This window comes from Simochromis diagramma, unplaced genomic scaffold (assembly GCF_900408965.1).
Source record: "Simochromis diagramma unplaced genomic scaffold, fSimDia1.1 OVJJ01000816.1, whole genome shotgun sequence".
NCBI classification, from domain to species: Eukaryota; Metazoa; Chordata; class Actinopteri; order Cichliformes; family Cichlidae; genus Simochromis; species Simochromis diagramma.
The window spans coordinates 5437354-5453943 of NW_024386908.1; the positions used below are offsets into that span (position 1 = coordinate 5437354).

At 42.1% G+C, this 16590-nt stretch overlaps 1 protein-coding gene across 1 annotated transcript; it reads left to right on the forward strand.

The window, feature by feature from the left end:
• Positions 1 to 291: 291 nt before the first annotated feature.
• Positions 292 to 16007, forward strand: LOC120735979 (leucine-rich repeat neuronal protein 3). Its single transcript, XM_040035865.1, has 2 exons — positions 292 to 664; positions 12774 to 16007. Exon 2 carries the CDS (start codon positions 13179 to 13181, stop codon positions 15306 to 15308), a length of 2130 nt encoding a protein of 709 aa, XP_039891799.1. The 5' UTR covers positions 292 to 664; positions 12774 to 13178; the 3' UTR covers positions 15309 to 16007.
• The last annotated feature ends 583 nt before the right edge of the window (positions 16008 to 16590 follow it).

A 16590-nucleotide genomic window follows, 5' to 3' on the forward strand; every position in this document is an offset into this window, starting at 1 on the left:
TATCTTAAACGGATGCCGTTGGGTGGCCTTATTTTGAAATAATGTGCCTTTGCTGTTTTAGACAGCACTTCAGCTCTCATCGCTGGCCTGCGTGACTCGTTAATTTGGATATTTTTTGCAGCGCGCTTCACCTCTAACAGAAAAAGACAGAGACGAGAACAGGCTTCTGGGAGATGACTGACGGCTGCTCTCGGCCAACCAGAGCAGGGATGCTGCGCGCACCTCGCCTGCTTCTCTGACGCTATTGGCTCCTCTCTGGAGAGTCGGGGGTTTGTTCTAATATTAATGACTGCCGAGGAGACGGCGGCGCATCTATGTGGTCCGCCTGACACTTGATCGAGAGGGAGAGATGCGTTCGTAACAGCCGCTGTTAAGACGAAGGGAAGGGAAGGAAGGGAAGGGCACGAGGATCACACGAATCTTTCTCCGTTCCTTCGCCACACTGCTTTTGGACTTTGCCGTTTCGCCTCATGCAGAAACCCGTGCGATTTCCCGAGGAATAGAGACCACAACTGATTCCTCATCAGCTGCGTGAGAACAAGAAGACCACACATTGTTGACTGGCTTTATGTTGCGCGCTGGGGCTCTCTCCCGTCATCGGAGGGGCGCACTTGATGGGAATACAGACACAAAACTGCTTTGTATCCGAGGGTGATGAAACCCGGTAAGTTTACTCTGTTTGCTGCTCTAATTTATATTTGTCGTTTTCGTCCGTGTCGCGCGATTGCGTCTGCGCAACGGCTCACAAGTTCACGAAAAAAAAAAACGAACGAAATTGAGCGATTACTGTGTTTTTTGTCGCACACACAGAGGAAAAAATACACATCAGGTTGCTTCCTAAATGTCAGTCACTCATGTGCCGATTGCAGAAATTAGGGACAAATACTACTGGATAACGAATCTTGTGACTGGCCTCGAACCTCCCTGTTTGGATGTAGGGACGCGCTTTTGCGCAACTATGCAGGATGCGCCTTTTAACCGGACCGGATTTTGGCTGTGTTTGGATTAAGAAGGAAAATCAGTTAAAGACAAGAAAAAGACAAGCCCCCGTGGTTGTGTGTGTGTGAGTGTGCGGGTACGCTTCTATGTTTGTGTGTTGGTGGATGGAGTGATTGGCTGGCAGCTTCATGTCCTCGGGTGCTGCTTAGTGAGCACACACCAGACACGTCTCTAAGAAACCCACAGAATGTCCCCCCCCCCCTCCCCTCACTCTCCCCCTCTTTGTTAAACCTTCCTGTTGCAAACACAGAAGTCGATACCCACACATGCCACGAGAGTACACGTCCACTGGCTTTATTTTTCAAACCCCACGCTCCTCAAATTGCTTCCTCCGCGGCTGTGCCATACACCGGATCCAGGGCTTTTACTTTGTGATTAACGCATCTACCGGAAAGCACCTTCTTGCACATTCACCATCACCATCATCATCCCTTCACCTGCTTGTGCCTGTACACCCACACATCCAGGGATCCGGCTGGAGAAAGAGAGGGTGGCATTCAGTAATCCCTTAACTGCATTGGGGCGTCTTTCTCTAACCCCCCCCCCCCTCTCAAAATTCTGCCCCTCACAGCCTCTCCCCTCTGTCCAAAATGTATTCCACTCAGCAGATTTATTATTCCTGAATAATTTGGATAAACAGATAATAGGCCGATAATGACAAATGTGGATTTTCACCAAAGCAGGCTATCCAATTCTGATTGCTGTAATCTTCTGTTCAAACGTGTTCTGTGTGCGCACACACGTGTGTGTTTGTGTGTCCGCTTGCTTGTTCCAAGTGATGGATACAATAGATTTTGGCCTCCACAGTGCGAATGACTCACCCAAAACAGTTGCTCCATGTGAACCACACAATGAAATGCCACACGAGAGCCATCGTGCCCTCACATCCGACACCATGCCACACTGAGAAAACCTTAGCCCTTCACATGTGAAGTATGTGGCTGGCTACCCGCAAAGCAATGTATTATAGCATTCGACCACCAGTGTTTGACAAGCAATCCCCGCAACATATTTATCAAGTGAGCGAGCAGTGGCAGCTGAGATTTAATGTGATGCAAGATAGAGCTGCAAACTTTGTGAAGCTCAAGATCAAGTATAGACTCCTAACATGGCAGCCACTTTGCAGTTTCTCCCCCAAGTAGTAACAAAAGCAGTAAAACAAACCAGTATTGGTTTTCTTCATTAATTTAGGCACACTTGTTCAAAACAAATCAATATTACATGTCCACCAACAAGTCATACGCTTAAATTGTGTGGCTTTGTGAATTGCCTATTGATCTGCGTGAGAAGCAGAGGTGGGGTGGGAAAGGTATTGTGCCTGCAGTGGCCTTGTGGAGGCTTTGAGAGCATGATCGGCAGCACGGTGTGGGTGTTCCATATTAATTTTTCTCTATAGTCAGAGGGCAGCAGGTTGCAGCGAGGTGAGAATTATGTGTGGGTGCCAAATGCTACTATTGGTTTGAAATGGAGTTCAGAAAGCTCCAAGTGTAAGTGCCATCACAATCAAGTTCTTCCTTTTTTTTGTTTTTTCTTTGATGGCGATAACAAGATGCAGAAGTATCCATCAGGGGACTCCTCAGTGAAATCCATGTAAACATATTCACAAGACGGCTGCGGGGGATCAGCCCGTGCAGCCAAGCATAGGCTCTCTGGTAGCATCTCCATTCCCAAACAAACACAGGCACCCGTTAAAATGGAATAAGCAGAGGCAGAGGGAAAAAAGGAACGGTGGGGAAGAGAATGGTGTGCATGTTTGTTTCGGAGCTAGTGGGTGGACTTGAAAGAAACAAAGAAAAAAGAGCTGCGGATCAAAACATGCCACGATGGAAACATCCATGACATTTTACAATTTTCAGTCCGTATCAAAGGTCAAAACAGGATGTGACACTTCCTTTGTATCCACTGACATTTACTTCTTGGATTTGGACTTTTTGGTACTTAGCTTGGGCACATTTCTGGTGGGAGTGGATTTAAGGATTTAGGAATGCCAGAGCATGGCTTTACCAAAAAAAAAGGTGCACTCAAAACCAGACCGTGTGTTAACAGCAAAATGCCAGGCCTGTGAGAATCTAGGACTGATGCTCACAATAAAAATCAAAGCTGCTAACCGCTAATTAAGCTGCTCTTCGGCAGACTCACATCAGAGCGGTACACGTTAGCGACATATGCCCATATTGCAGTTTAAAACGCGAGCAGAGACGAAGGAGGACATCTGAAGGGCCACTGCTGTGCGGTCCATCTGCTCTGCATTCTGACTGATACGTATAGGCCCTTAGTGTGCTGACGGAAATGGTAGTGATGCTGCATCCCGAGAACAAACCCAGCTGAACTGTTGTTGAGCTGCCGTGACCGATGCACGGAAACACAAGCACACATGCTCAGTTGAACGTATGTGCCAAAATGAGCATGTATACAGAGAATATCTGCCCGCAGACACAGAGCATTTTGAAAGAACCCCGTCTTTGGTCTTTTTGGGCGAAGAAAGAGTAGCTGAGAATGAAAACAGAAAAGAGAAAGCCCATATCAAACCCCATGAAATCATAATAAAGAGGCCCAAGCCAGCGATAAATGCATTTCAGTGGCATATAATGATTGATTCCATCTTCTGTGGGAACCTATTCTCTGCAGGCTTGTGGCCCCTTGACCAGCCATATATTATTCATATAAATATAGATAGGTGCGCATCTTAGAGGGAGCTCGCATGCCACATTTGCACCTGCAGATTCAATTTGGCTCTGACTTTGAGGGATATGCCGCTGGCTCCATTTCCCCTGCCTTCCCCCTCCACCCCACCCCACACCTTCCTCTTTCATTCTAGCTAGCAGCTATACATGGAACATTATGCAGATTTTTGTCAAGAGTGAGTGCGATTATGTTTGGGGAGAAATGAGTGTTGGAATGTTCGCTACGCCTTTGACCTTATCAGCGGCAGCCTTAAGCTGGATACCTTGGCTTAATTTTAATAGATGCAGCACTATGCGAATTAGACAAGGGGACCTAGCTGTGCTTTTTCACCGTGTGGCGCGTTCTGCATGCATTATGCGAATGAGCCCCTGCGTGTTTGGGTTCTATTTTTTTTTCTGCGAGGACGCAGTCTGCTACATTACATGCCGGCAAATGCACAGATCTCTTTTTCTCATGTATTTGCATGTGTTCCTGTCTGCTGTGTGCATGCACGAGGCAGGTGGGTGCGTTATATAGTGTTCAATAGTCCACCTTGTGCGTGTGTGTTCTCCCTCGCTCAGCCCAAGGGCATGTCTTGTCCAGAAAAGAGCTGAAAAACCAGAGATAGGGGGTCCTGTGGTTAATTTGGAACATTGATTCTACATTAAGAGTCGACTTGCCACTGATTCATGGCTATTCAAGTGCAGATGTAAGGGGAAAGGTTTCCATCTGCTCCCCCATGGATGCACACACGTACACATACATATAAGTACAGGAAGCTTCATTATGCATACACACATAGAAGGTTCTCTTTAATGGACTCTCTCTTGCCTTGGAGAAAGTATAATAGTAAATCAATGAGGTGAAGGGCAGAAGGAGGGACAGTTAAGCCTTCTGAAGGCCTCCACCCAATATGAGGCTTAACCAGAATGTATATCAGACTTGTTGTGATTGCAACATGACCGTGCTGCATGTTCACCACAGGTCCAAGTTCTGCATCTCTGAAAAGAAACACATCTTGAAAAGTTGTGTTTATACAGTAGAGCAGCAGCAGATAAACTATAGCTTTCCAATAATGCAAAGTGGCTGCATGTATTAAGTACATAAAACCACAATCTTAGTCTTAACACATCGCTAATATATTTATTACTCGTGTGGATGACACTTGAGAAATACTGCTGTCAGTAAATAATAAAATTACAGTTAATGAAACTTTAGTAGTCATCTTACACAAAGTCAAGCTATTTAATCATCATCTGTAATTTTCTAACTTATTATTTATGCCATTAAGTTCTGTGATAAAAGATATTTAGGAATTTGGTAGTAGTATCTCATTCCCCTGGAGTCAAATGCTGCCATTCAGTTGCCGGCATACCAGAAATGTATACAAGGTCTTTTATTGGTGGCTCCAAAATGCACTTTGAGAGTGCTCTCACATCCATCTTGTCATATTTTAACTCAAATCATGATCATTTCGTAAACCTAATCCAGTCATTTGATTGGATTTAGCTGATGGCTAGTAAGAACAACAGTGGACACAGCAGGACACGAACTGTGTCTCTGTTATTTGAAACACAAGTAACACTTGATTACTTAAAACAAGCACTTTAATTTTTTATAACAATCATCTAAATACGGTTTGTAGGAACACTGCATAGCATTTGTGATCATCTCAGAGCTGTTTTAAAAAGATCAGTCGCAGCTTTCCACGAAAGCATCCACTAAATTTTCATAGATATTTTACAAACCAAATTTACAAAATGTACAACATTTTACAAAAGTTCAATCAAGTGTTACCCCTCACATTACAGTTGGTAATTAGAAAATAGGAGCCATATGGTAAGACATGTATGCACAAGACATAGCATGGCAGGGGTGAAGAGTCTTGGGAAGGCAATTAGGCCAAAAGCAGACACTATGCAGGATAGGCATAGAAATATATAGTGAGACACGATGACATGCTGTCATTCTCCACAGCCCAATGGCTGGGCAGATGATGATGCAAACAGACAACATAAGGAGAAAAATTTCTCAATAAGGACGAGCAGAGAAAAATGTGAGAAGAGCAGGTTTATAAAAAGAGATATTTGGCTTGTATTATCATGAGAAAAAGGGAATGACAGAGTGAATAGAGAAAGAAAAGAGCCCGAGCTAGGGAGAGGGTGATGGGTGAAGAAAACCTTGCAAGGCTTATTACCAGTGGATCAAAATTCCCAGTGAACCGTTTCTACAATACACAGGCTATTCTCCTGAAAGAGGAGGCAATTCGACTGCGCCCTACTTTCCACTTACGTCTGACCTTTATGTCTTCCACCCAGTTTTACCACAGTAAGTTTAATGTCTACCTCTCAGCAGATGCAATACTGCCTTGTTACCACTTAAACCATGCAGGCCTCATAATCATCTCCCCGAGGGCCAATATGCTTCCCACAAAAAGAAAAGAACTTACGTCTTGATCTCGCAAATTTTTCTCCGCCATTCCTGCCGTTGCATGCAGAACTTGTGTTTTATATAATAAATGATTGCATTTTCTTTCTTAGGTCAACTTGTCTCCACACAGGGCACTGATGAGCACCCAACCTGTGACAAAGCAATCACCTCTCTTTCCCCGCTTCGCTAAATCCCATCCAAGCCCTGTGAAGCGAGCGGGAGGATTTATAATAACTCATTTCAATAAACAGAATAAAACAAACAGTTCTGCCCGGCTGTTTGGCCGCCCGACGACTTGAGTCAGGGTTTCCTGAATTAGCGCCGCAGAGCCACTTGGACCACCGCTTTCTGGCCCTCCTGTGCATACTCATTAATTTCAAGTGGTCATATCTCACTGGTCTCTAATCAAACTGTATTTGTGCCATTACTATCCTGTGCAGCCACAGTGTTAGGATAATGTAGATGGTCTGGTGGGAAAGTAAGCGAGGTGTTGCCAAGATGTGAATGAAAAAGCTTTTCACCTTGACAGCGCGTGAACCTCTTAACCGAAGCCTTGTCCTAATTCACCCTGGTACCATTTGCAGATTACAGGAAATCTCTAAACACTATAACACATATAAAATAATCTCTAAATTACAGAATCAGATTCATATTTAAAAAAACAAAAAGCAAAAAAACAAACAAAAAAAAAACAGGGCAGCAACATGTCAGCGTAAATGTGCAGCATTTTAATGAGGAGAGATTCGAAGGCTTTCAGTTGTGTCAAAGGTCATTCTAATTAAGAGTGAAATGTGCGGATAACAAGGTCTAAAGCCATAGCGGTTCATAAAGGTGACGCAATCACGCTGTCATTTCTGAACAGCATCTTTATTGGAATATGTCAGTAACTACAGAAGCTCCTTACTCTAAGTGATGATGCAATAACTCTGCTAAATAAAAGCATCTTAGGCGCCTACACAGAATTTGTGTTCTTGTCAAACATGTGCAAATGAGACGCGGAGGTGAAAAAGTGCACATTGCAAAAAACATTTACACTGAGGTGATGTGGAAACCAGTGATAAAATATATGTGTGTGTATATATATATATATATATATGTGTGTATATATATATATATCAAAATAAATCATGATGTACCTGAAGCATGAAGCATGTTTGGGAGCAACCTGCCTGAGGAGATAAGGCTGATTCATTGACGTCCTTTGAAAAGATTCTAAAAACACATTTTTTTAGAGCTGTATGTATGTTTGTGTGAAGTCTTTTTTTAAATCACTGTTTGTGTGTCTTGCTTGTTTTTATCATATTCTGTACTTATTATGTCATTATGTTAAGTTTTTATTAGGGGCTGACCAATATATCAGCGGGTCTGATGTATTGACTGATAATAGTTCCCTGTGATGGATACATGGACACATTATTTGCAGATATTGCTGGTATTTGTAAGGATTCAGTACACATAATAAATGTTAGGGAAATCTGTTTATGTTTCAAGTGTCTGAAAGAAAAAATATCACCCGATACATTGGATCTTTAAAATCACCAACTATCAGTATATGGATCAGTCTTATAAATCCTATATAAGTCGAATTTTTTCTTTTACTTAATTCTTACTAAATTACACAACGTTAATCAAATTTGTTTTTGTGTAACCTCACAGTTTGGCTTACCAGTCTTATATCTGTTCATATTATTATTATTATTAACTATTAACTACAAATTTATGTGGTACACAGTTTCTAAAAGTACTGCATTCATTAATTTGCAGATATATCGAAACCTTTGGCTACTAAGAAGCATCAACCGAATGGCTGTGTTAAATTTCAAGACGATCTCGTGTAGTGACAAACCCACAAATAACAAACCACCTGACTCTGCAGCTGTCTTTAGCGCAGCAGAGCTGTATAGCATCTTTCAGGTCATAGCGTATATTTCAGCTGCAGCAGGCAGCTGTTTCCTGCAGCACGCTATCAGCCCAGCATCAAACAGCAGACAGTCAAAGTTCTGCCTGGTGAATATATCGTAGGATTTAGTTTCTCTTGATTTTTGTGCTTGAACGCAAAAGAGCTAAACAGAGACTGAATTTTGGACTTGCGTACCTCAGACGGATTGAAGTAAAACCCCAAATTGGGCGATAATGTTTAACCACACAAGCTCAGCCTGTTAATAGGTATCAGATCTTTCATTTAACTGTTATAAGATTATAATGTGTCAGTGTCTCTTCAGGCTTTCACCTAGGAGATGGAGAGCAGTGTTGGTAATGAAACCCAGTGGTGGTAAACAAACCCGTATTTCACCCAGCTAAGGCAGTCTTGAAACGAGGCAGATACAAGCAGCTTGTTTTGCTGCGATACTCCCAGCCAGGATTAACACTGCTGAAAGTGGAAAGCCCATGGGCTACACTGCCAGCCTCCCACTGTAATGGAGCTGCTTGCCCACCACTCTCTTTCTCCTCTGACACCTTGGAACTTGTGCTCCATGAGTGAACACCTTAGCCTGACCTATAAAAGGTCCCCTGAACAAATGTCAAAGCTTTGGCTTAATGCGTTAGCGCAGGTAGACATTAGGTTGCTGGAGATCCCATTACAAGCTTTCCGTGTTCTGTTCTAAGGTGTTGATTTTGTACCTCAGTACTCAGGATTTAGTAAAGCTTTTCCACACACAGATTACCAGCATCCATCTTTGAATTCAATTTACCCCAGCCATATTAAGCACATTTCTCTATGTCCAGCAGTTACGTAATGTTTTTTCTTGTTTCTTTCTACTTTTTTCGTCTTTGACTAGAATTTGACTGGATCAAGCTAAGATTAATATTTCTTGCAACGACAGCATTACAAGGGTCAGTAGAGGTTAATAGCTCAATGCCACAACAGAAACGAAGACGTTTCTCCTCTGGCAAGTCACTTTGTCCTCCAGATCTCTTCTTTCCCTTCTCCCTCCACTCACGCTCTGCCTCAATTACCAGCAACTGAGCAGTGGACTGTGGGAATTAGCTCTGTATAGTAGCTGTGTGTGTGTGTCTGTGTGTGTGGGGGGGGGATGTGGTTCGGTAACTTGACTGGATTTTTACTAATAGGTTTGTACAAGTGGTAGTCATGGTGCAAGGCCTTCAGAATATAGACTGCCTGTTCAGTGGGCTCCGCATTATTCAGTCGCACGATACCAATTTATGTGATCAACTGCCTGTAGATGATTAGGATAGTGCACTTAAAATAATGCAAGTATGGGACAATATTCCAACCTTAAGCGTATTGAAACTCTATTAGGGATGGGCATTTCAAGCAAAAGTACTGCTTGTATTCACTGGGAGGTATTTGGATATTCCTCAAAGAGCATTTCAATTGAGGCTCTGTCGTTGAAAGCTTTACTGTTGTAACATCTTCCGTTTGTCCGTTTTCTGCAAGACACACACTGTTGGCCACAACCATATCTAAGATCTGCATTTTTATGAACCACATGTTGGATTATCATTAATAGAATTTCATCCTCATTAATCAGCAGGGAAATATGTTCTTCTTGCTGGCCTCATCATCATGCACATTGTCCTGTAAAGCCTTCCTAATCCAGTCCTTGATTTTTGATGGAAAAGCAAGCATTAGCGTCCGCCAAACCAAATGAAATCCCTCTCTCAATCTGTCCCTATTTCCAAAACCTCTTTAGTGTCCACGATGTCATCCTCACATCCATCCTCGCCAGAATCTAATGGAGAAGCAGTGTGCTGTGAAAATAGGGCAGTGCTGTGTCTTACAGCACACCAGTTCCCATAGCAGGAAATATTGATTGAAACATTAATTAGTCCGAGAGTGTTCCCTCTGACGTAACTAGCTGGTAAAACAAATAACAGCAGCCCGTCTTGGAACCACCTGCAGCGAATTCACAATAAAGCTAAGCCATAACAGTTAACCTGACCACATTATGCTGCTGGTAATTGTGATTACTAAGGAGAAAAAGCCAGGGCGAGCAGAGGTGAGAACTAAATGCGGTAGGCTGTATTACAAAGTCTGTCCTGTGCTTCCAGGATATGGATCAACTGCATAGCCCACGATGGAGAGCCGGTGCTGAGGGAGAGAGGCTAAGTCCTGTTTATCAGAATTCTCTGGGTGTAGAAGCTTATTAAAGTGCCAGGTGCTTTTGAAAAATAATACCCCCCCTTTCCCCCCACACACACCACCATCCCCACCTTCTCCCTCTTTCACAACCTTACTGTCTGCCGTCCCGAACCAAACCACGCTCTAGCCAGTGATGGCACACAGGTTGAGGAATGAACCCTCGGCTTGGCTCCACCAGCGGGCAAACTCCAGCAATTCTGCTTCCTTCAGAAGTTCTTATTCATTTATTTATTTATTTATTTATTTCACCCACCACCACCACCACCACCACATCTCCCCCGTGGCCACCGAGGTGGAAACAGCGAAGGTGATGAAATGAAATCATTTCTCTTCCCTTGTTTTCACTTTCCAGCCACCGTCACAGTTCTCCTCTTGATACTTTCTATTTCATCCGCTGTCTCTTCTGACTTTTCTCATGATGTGGCGCCTGATCTCATAGGCCCCAAAATATCACAAGCACCATCAAACCCATCTGTTCAGTAAGAGGCAGTCACATATGACAAATTACATACACTTCAACTGTGGAGCTTCTGCCACGTCAGGATGTGATGGAGACACTAATCATACGACGGTGCGAGAGACAGTAGATAAAAAAGATGTGTGAGTCACATGAAGGAGGAAGCATCTAAGCTATACCCATATGGAAAAGAAATAGAAAAAACTTATAAAAGACTTGCATCAGCTTTAGCTTGCTTCATATAGTGAATCATATAAGGCTTATATGATTCACTCATGAAAGTGGCCACTTTCTCATTACTTTCATATATTGTTTTACGGAGTATCAAAAACATACAAGTTTCATTTATATAATTTTTCAAGGGATCTTATATCTGTTTTCACTCTTGTATGCTTTTCATACAAGTTTCACACAAGACAGATACAAACTTTATAAGATTTATATATATCTTTTCCATATGGGTAGTTATATATCTACAATGCTTATAAATGGAAATAATCATACAATAGTCTTTGTTACATAAGAATATTGAACAAACTTACAAAGGCCAAATATTGTTACAGGTGAAATTGTTTGCCTTTTACTTTGAAACGACCGAAATCTGCCTACATTTCCCAGAATTCCATTTTAGGAACATCTGTAAATACCGTATCACTCTTTAGAAATAGTCAGCGGCACAAACATATGCGTTTTTAACAGTTAAAAAAGACCCTGAGAGCAAATATGTTGACCTACAAATGAAGTAAAATATGCACAATAGCCTTGAGCTTTCACTCAAATCAGACTGTCTAAAATCAGTGCAATGGATTTTATCCATTGCCTTTAATTTAAATGTCTCAGAGAAATTAATGGATAATTTACTAGCCTAAAAAAATCCCAGAATAAAATGGAAATGTCAGAGAAGTGTGCAACACTTTCTGCTAACAGCACTGTACTGCATTTTATAGTTCCTGTTGAGCCCATGAGAGTACATGACCTTAAACTGTCTTGTATGAAGTGTAATGAAAGGGTGAACAAAGGCAGACAATTCAGACAAATACTAACTGCACTGGGTAGATAATTGAATTTTAATTTATAATATTTGCTTCAATTTATTATTCAGACAGGATCATCAAAATGAAAACACTTATTGTGCCATGCCGTGTTTGGTAATGATGTTTTTGTTTTACTTTTCAATGCACCCATTTCCTTTATTACAACCCTGTTCATTTATGTACTTATAGATGCGGCCGAATGACAATGAAACGTCAATGAAATGCATTTTTTCAGTTCAGTAAGACCACAGATATTACATAAAACTACTAAACAATCGTGACACTAATCACCGACCCAAATGACTGTGATCATTCTCAAATTTTTAAATGAAAAAGAACATAGATTTAGCTGATGATCTTCGATCTGTGACTATTTTATCTATTATTCAAATATCCATATTCAAGACAATACCATAATAATCACTTATTTTCTTCACTTCAGGCACCTTTTAGTAATCTGTGTCCATTGGTAAACTGCATGACCTGTTTTTCCAGAAATGCTAAATCCTATTAGCATACAGATGTGCTGATTGCTAAAAAGATTAATTACGTCAACACGTTAATGCATTTTAATTTTCATGGCAGTCGGTTGTTTCGTCTCCTAACAAACAGGTGCAAACTGCATCTAGGTCAGCTGTTTAGTTTGCATTTACAGCCTAACCGTCTCACTCCATTGTGTATTACTGGCTGTCCATTTACTTGTTGCTATAGTGACTGACATATTCTAGCGTCTTTGAGTAGCTTGCCCTAAAGGGTAACGCTTAAGCCCTAGGATGTCTGCCATTTAAGAATCTTAATGAAGCCTTCTCTTTAACCAATAATAGACTCATACTGCTAGCATCAAGATTTAGTGCTATATAGTAGTGGTACATGTGGTACATCCTCAGAGTGAAGTCTAGAAGGTCAAGCAGATATAAATCCATTGTTCTACGTCTTGAAGGGAACGTGTATAAATGTCAACATGCATCAGTGTGCCTATAACAAATGTCAATATGTCCAAATCCTTTTCTTATGACATTCTTTGACCATGCCCATTATCTGGTAATACTCACATGTTTCTCTCCGTCTTGTTTGTTTTACACAGGTAGGAATGGACTGGGCTGTGGATTCTGGAAGCTAGTAAAGACAATCAGTGAGGACGGTTATCTTTAAAGAAAGAAGATGTTTTATGGATACCTATAAAGGTTCTTAATATAAGTCTTTTGAGGTGTAATATTGGTCCAGACTTTTTTCTTTTTTCCGCCTCCCACCTATTTTTGGCTTGCCTGATTGCACCCTTGCCCTCAAACCCTGACACCAGCATTGAGTGAATCAAGGGCATCTACATAGGAAGACAATAAAACACTAGGGAGCCCTGTGGCAGTTGCGGCAGGGCTGATGAGTCAGTTGCCACAGCGGCTGCAACAAATGAGTAATTATCTGTGAAGTTAATAGCTGAGACCAATCAATCTACAAGGACCAATTTCTGACTGGAGGAAATCGGTCCAATATGAAGGACTTGTCATTTGTGGATCATCTCTTTGTTGGCTTGGCCATGGCCTCTTTTGTTGTAGCCACTGAGCTGAGGCCTGATTGCCCAAAGCTTTGTGTGTGTGAGATTAGACCCTGGTTTTCCCCTACTTCTGTCTACATGGAGGCGCAGACAGTTGACTGCAATGATTTGGGACTCTTTAGCCTGCCAGAAAAATTACCAGTGGGCACGCAAGTACTGTTACTGCAAACAAACAACGTCGAGAGGATTGACAGACCTTTGGATTACATGCCCAATATCACAGAGATTGATTTATCGCAAAACAACTTATCCTCAATCAGCAACGTCCACCTTGGGAATCTTACTCAGCTGCTCTCCCTTCACTTAGAAGAGAACTGGATACGAGAGCTTCCTGAGCAATGCCTGTCAGAAGTGGCGAACCTTCAGGAGCTCTACATGAATCACAATCTCATCTCTTCTATCGCTCCGCTGGCTTTCCAGGGTCTAAGCAATCTTGTGCGACTCCATCTCAATTCTAACAAGCTGAGTGTCATTAAAAGAGAGTGGTTTGAACCTTTGCCAAATCTGGAGATCCTAATGATTGGTGAAAATCCAGTTCTTTCTATTGATAACATGAACTTCAAACCTCTAAGTAACCTCCGCAGTCTTGTTCTTACCAGAATGAACCTGTCCCAGCTTCCTGATGATTCACTGGCTGGTCTTGATAACTTGGAGAGCATCTCTTTCTATGATAATATTTTTCCCGAGGTTCCTCACTCTGCCCTGAGAAATGTCAAGAATCTTAAGTTTTTGGATCTAAATAAAAACCCCATTACTAGAATACAAAGAGGGGACTTTGTGGATATGCTTCATTTGAAAGAACTAGGGATTAACAGCATGCCAGAGCTAGTTTCCATTGACAGCTTTGCCCTCAATAACCTCCCTGAGCTGACCAAAATCGAAGCAACCAACAATCCTAAACTCTCTTATATCCATCCTAATGCTTTCTACAAACTCCCACGGCTGGAAACCCTTATGTTAAACGGCAATGCTCTCAGTGCCCTCCACAGGATTACTGTCGAATCTCTTCCAAATCTGAGGGAGGTAAGCATGCACAGTAACCCAATCCGCTGTGACTGCGTAGTCCGCTGGATGAACATGAACAAGACCAACATCCGTTTCATGGAGCCTGACTCACTATACTGCGTAGAGCCTCCGGAGTATGAGGGCCAGCATGTCCGGCAGGTGCACTTCAGGGAGATGATGGAGATTTGCCTGCCACTGATATCACCCGAAAGCATGCCAGGGCACATTAAAGCACAGAGCGGGTGCTCAGTGTCACTTCATTGTCGGGCTTTTGCCGAACCAGAGCCGGACATCTACTGGATCACCCCATCTGGCACAAGGGTCCTGCCTAACACTGTATCTGACAAGTTCTACATGCACCCAGAGGGAACCTTTGACATCTACGATATAACAGAAAATGAAGCCGGTGTTTACACCTGTGTTGCCCATAATTTGGTCGGTGCTGATCTTAAATCCGTCTCTGTAGAGGTAAACGGATATTTTCCCCAACCTGTCAATGGTTCTCTGAATGTTGAAGTCAAATCAGTGGAGACACACTCCATTCTGGTCTCATGGAAGGCTGGCCCTGGCACTTTGGCTCCCAACATTAAATGGTACACTGTTTCAGATGCCAACCATCCCACCATGGCTTTTACCACCAGGGTTCCCTCAGATGTCCAGGTGTACAACCTTACCCATCTCAGCCCCGCCACTCACTACAAAGTCTGTGTGGATATCCGCAACATCCACTACAACCATGACACCAAATGTGTCACTGTCACCACTAAGGGATTAGAGTTGGCAGCCAAGGACACAGAAAAATGGGATGCAGCAGTAATCACTGTCTTTGGTGTGCTCCTGGCTGTGATTTCAGTGGCCTGCCTGTTTATTTATGTGTCTCTGAGGAACCACCACCTTTATGGGGATATAAGGAAATGGGACTCTAAAGCTTCACTGATACCAGTGGAAGCTCCCGGTATGCACTCATCTTTCTTTACAAAGCTGTGGGTTACGGGTAAGGGACTGCCAAGTGGAGTGGAAGTGAAAGCCACAGTCATAAATGTATCTGACAATGCCTTTTAAGAACCACAGCTTTGTAGAGCACCACACACCTACAGCAAATGGACAAGGCCACTGGGCAGGGGTGGACGATGATATACTGTTTTCAAAGGCATACCCATTGCCCGTTCCCAGCTCAGATACACTGGGAGAACTATTAATGGAAGGGGATGGAACGGTTTAAATTGACTACATGCTATCCCAGTTTCAACCCTAGTTGAAGTGGTGGCTTTGTAACCATCAAACCAAGCTAACATCAACAGGAAGGGGTATTTTACTGCAAAAAAAATTCGATTACAGTACCATTCATACAGAAATGCAGGCAGAGAAAAGAAAGTGGACGTGTTGAAGGTCAGCTCTCTTGTAATTGACTGTTAAATGTGTTCAGAGTTGTGGAACTGTCCGTGTGGTCCCAAGCAATACCGTCTGTGCTTTGTCAAACATCCATAGACGAGTTAGAGATACAGTAATAACACCTGTCTATTATGGGAAGGGAGATTTATTAGAGTAGACAAATAACAGTGACTATGGTGTAAGCCTTTTGATGAAATATACCCCCCCTTTTCTATTTAAAAACGGATTCTTGATTTTTCATGGAAATATTGTTATATATTCTATTATGTTGATGTAATGACAAATCCTCTGTATGTGAACAATTTAAATGGGTTTTAAATGAAGGCAAGGAGCAGACTACTTTTGATTACAACATCACATTAAGCTTAATGAAATTCAGCGACAAAATGGGTATCTAGAGAGGATATTTGCCAAATGGCTGTTTATGCTTTGTAGTTCTCATTGCAATGGTGACTGGCAAAAACACTGGACTCAAACAAATATATTGAGTTGTTTAAAACTAAAACAAGTGATGTTTTATCTCCTCAAGAGGTGGTTTGTTAATGCCCTGGTAAGTGCCTACAACAAGAGCTACGTGAGGTAAACGGAGAGGAAACTGAAGAAATTCATCAGCCACAGCAAAACACAGTCATGTCATCATTGCAGTCACAAGCTATTCTCCAGTACTTTTAGTGGAAATACTTTCTCAGTATTTTTAGCATACATATTTTAAGAAAACATTTTGTTGTTGCTTTGGGTGTCAAGTTAAAAAGCCATTTTTATATTACCTGTATTATATGTGATCAATGGGCACAACAGACTAATTAAGAAAAGCGCTAAGAAAAAAAAATAAATGTCATTGTTTCTTTTACAAACAATTGCCTACTTTCTCTCATTTTATTCTCATATTTAAAACAACAGCAAAAGGGACCTGTTATTTTCATTTTCATCTCTTTTTTTGGGCTCTACTTGA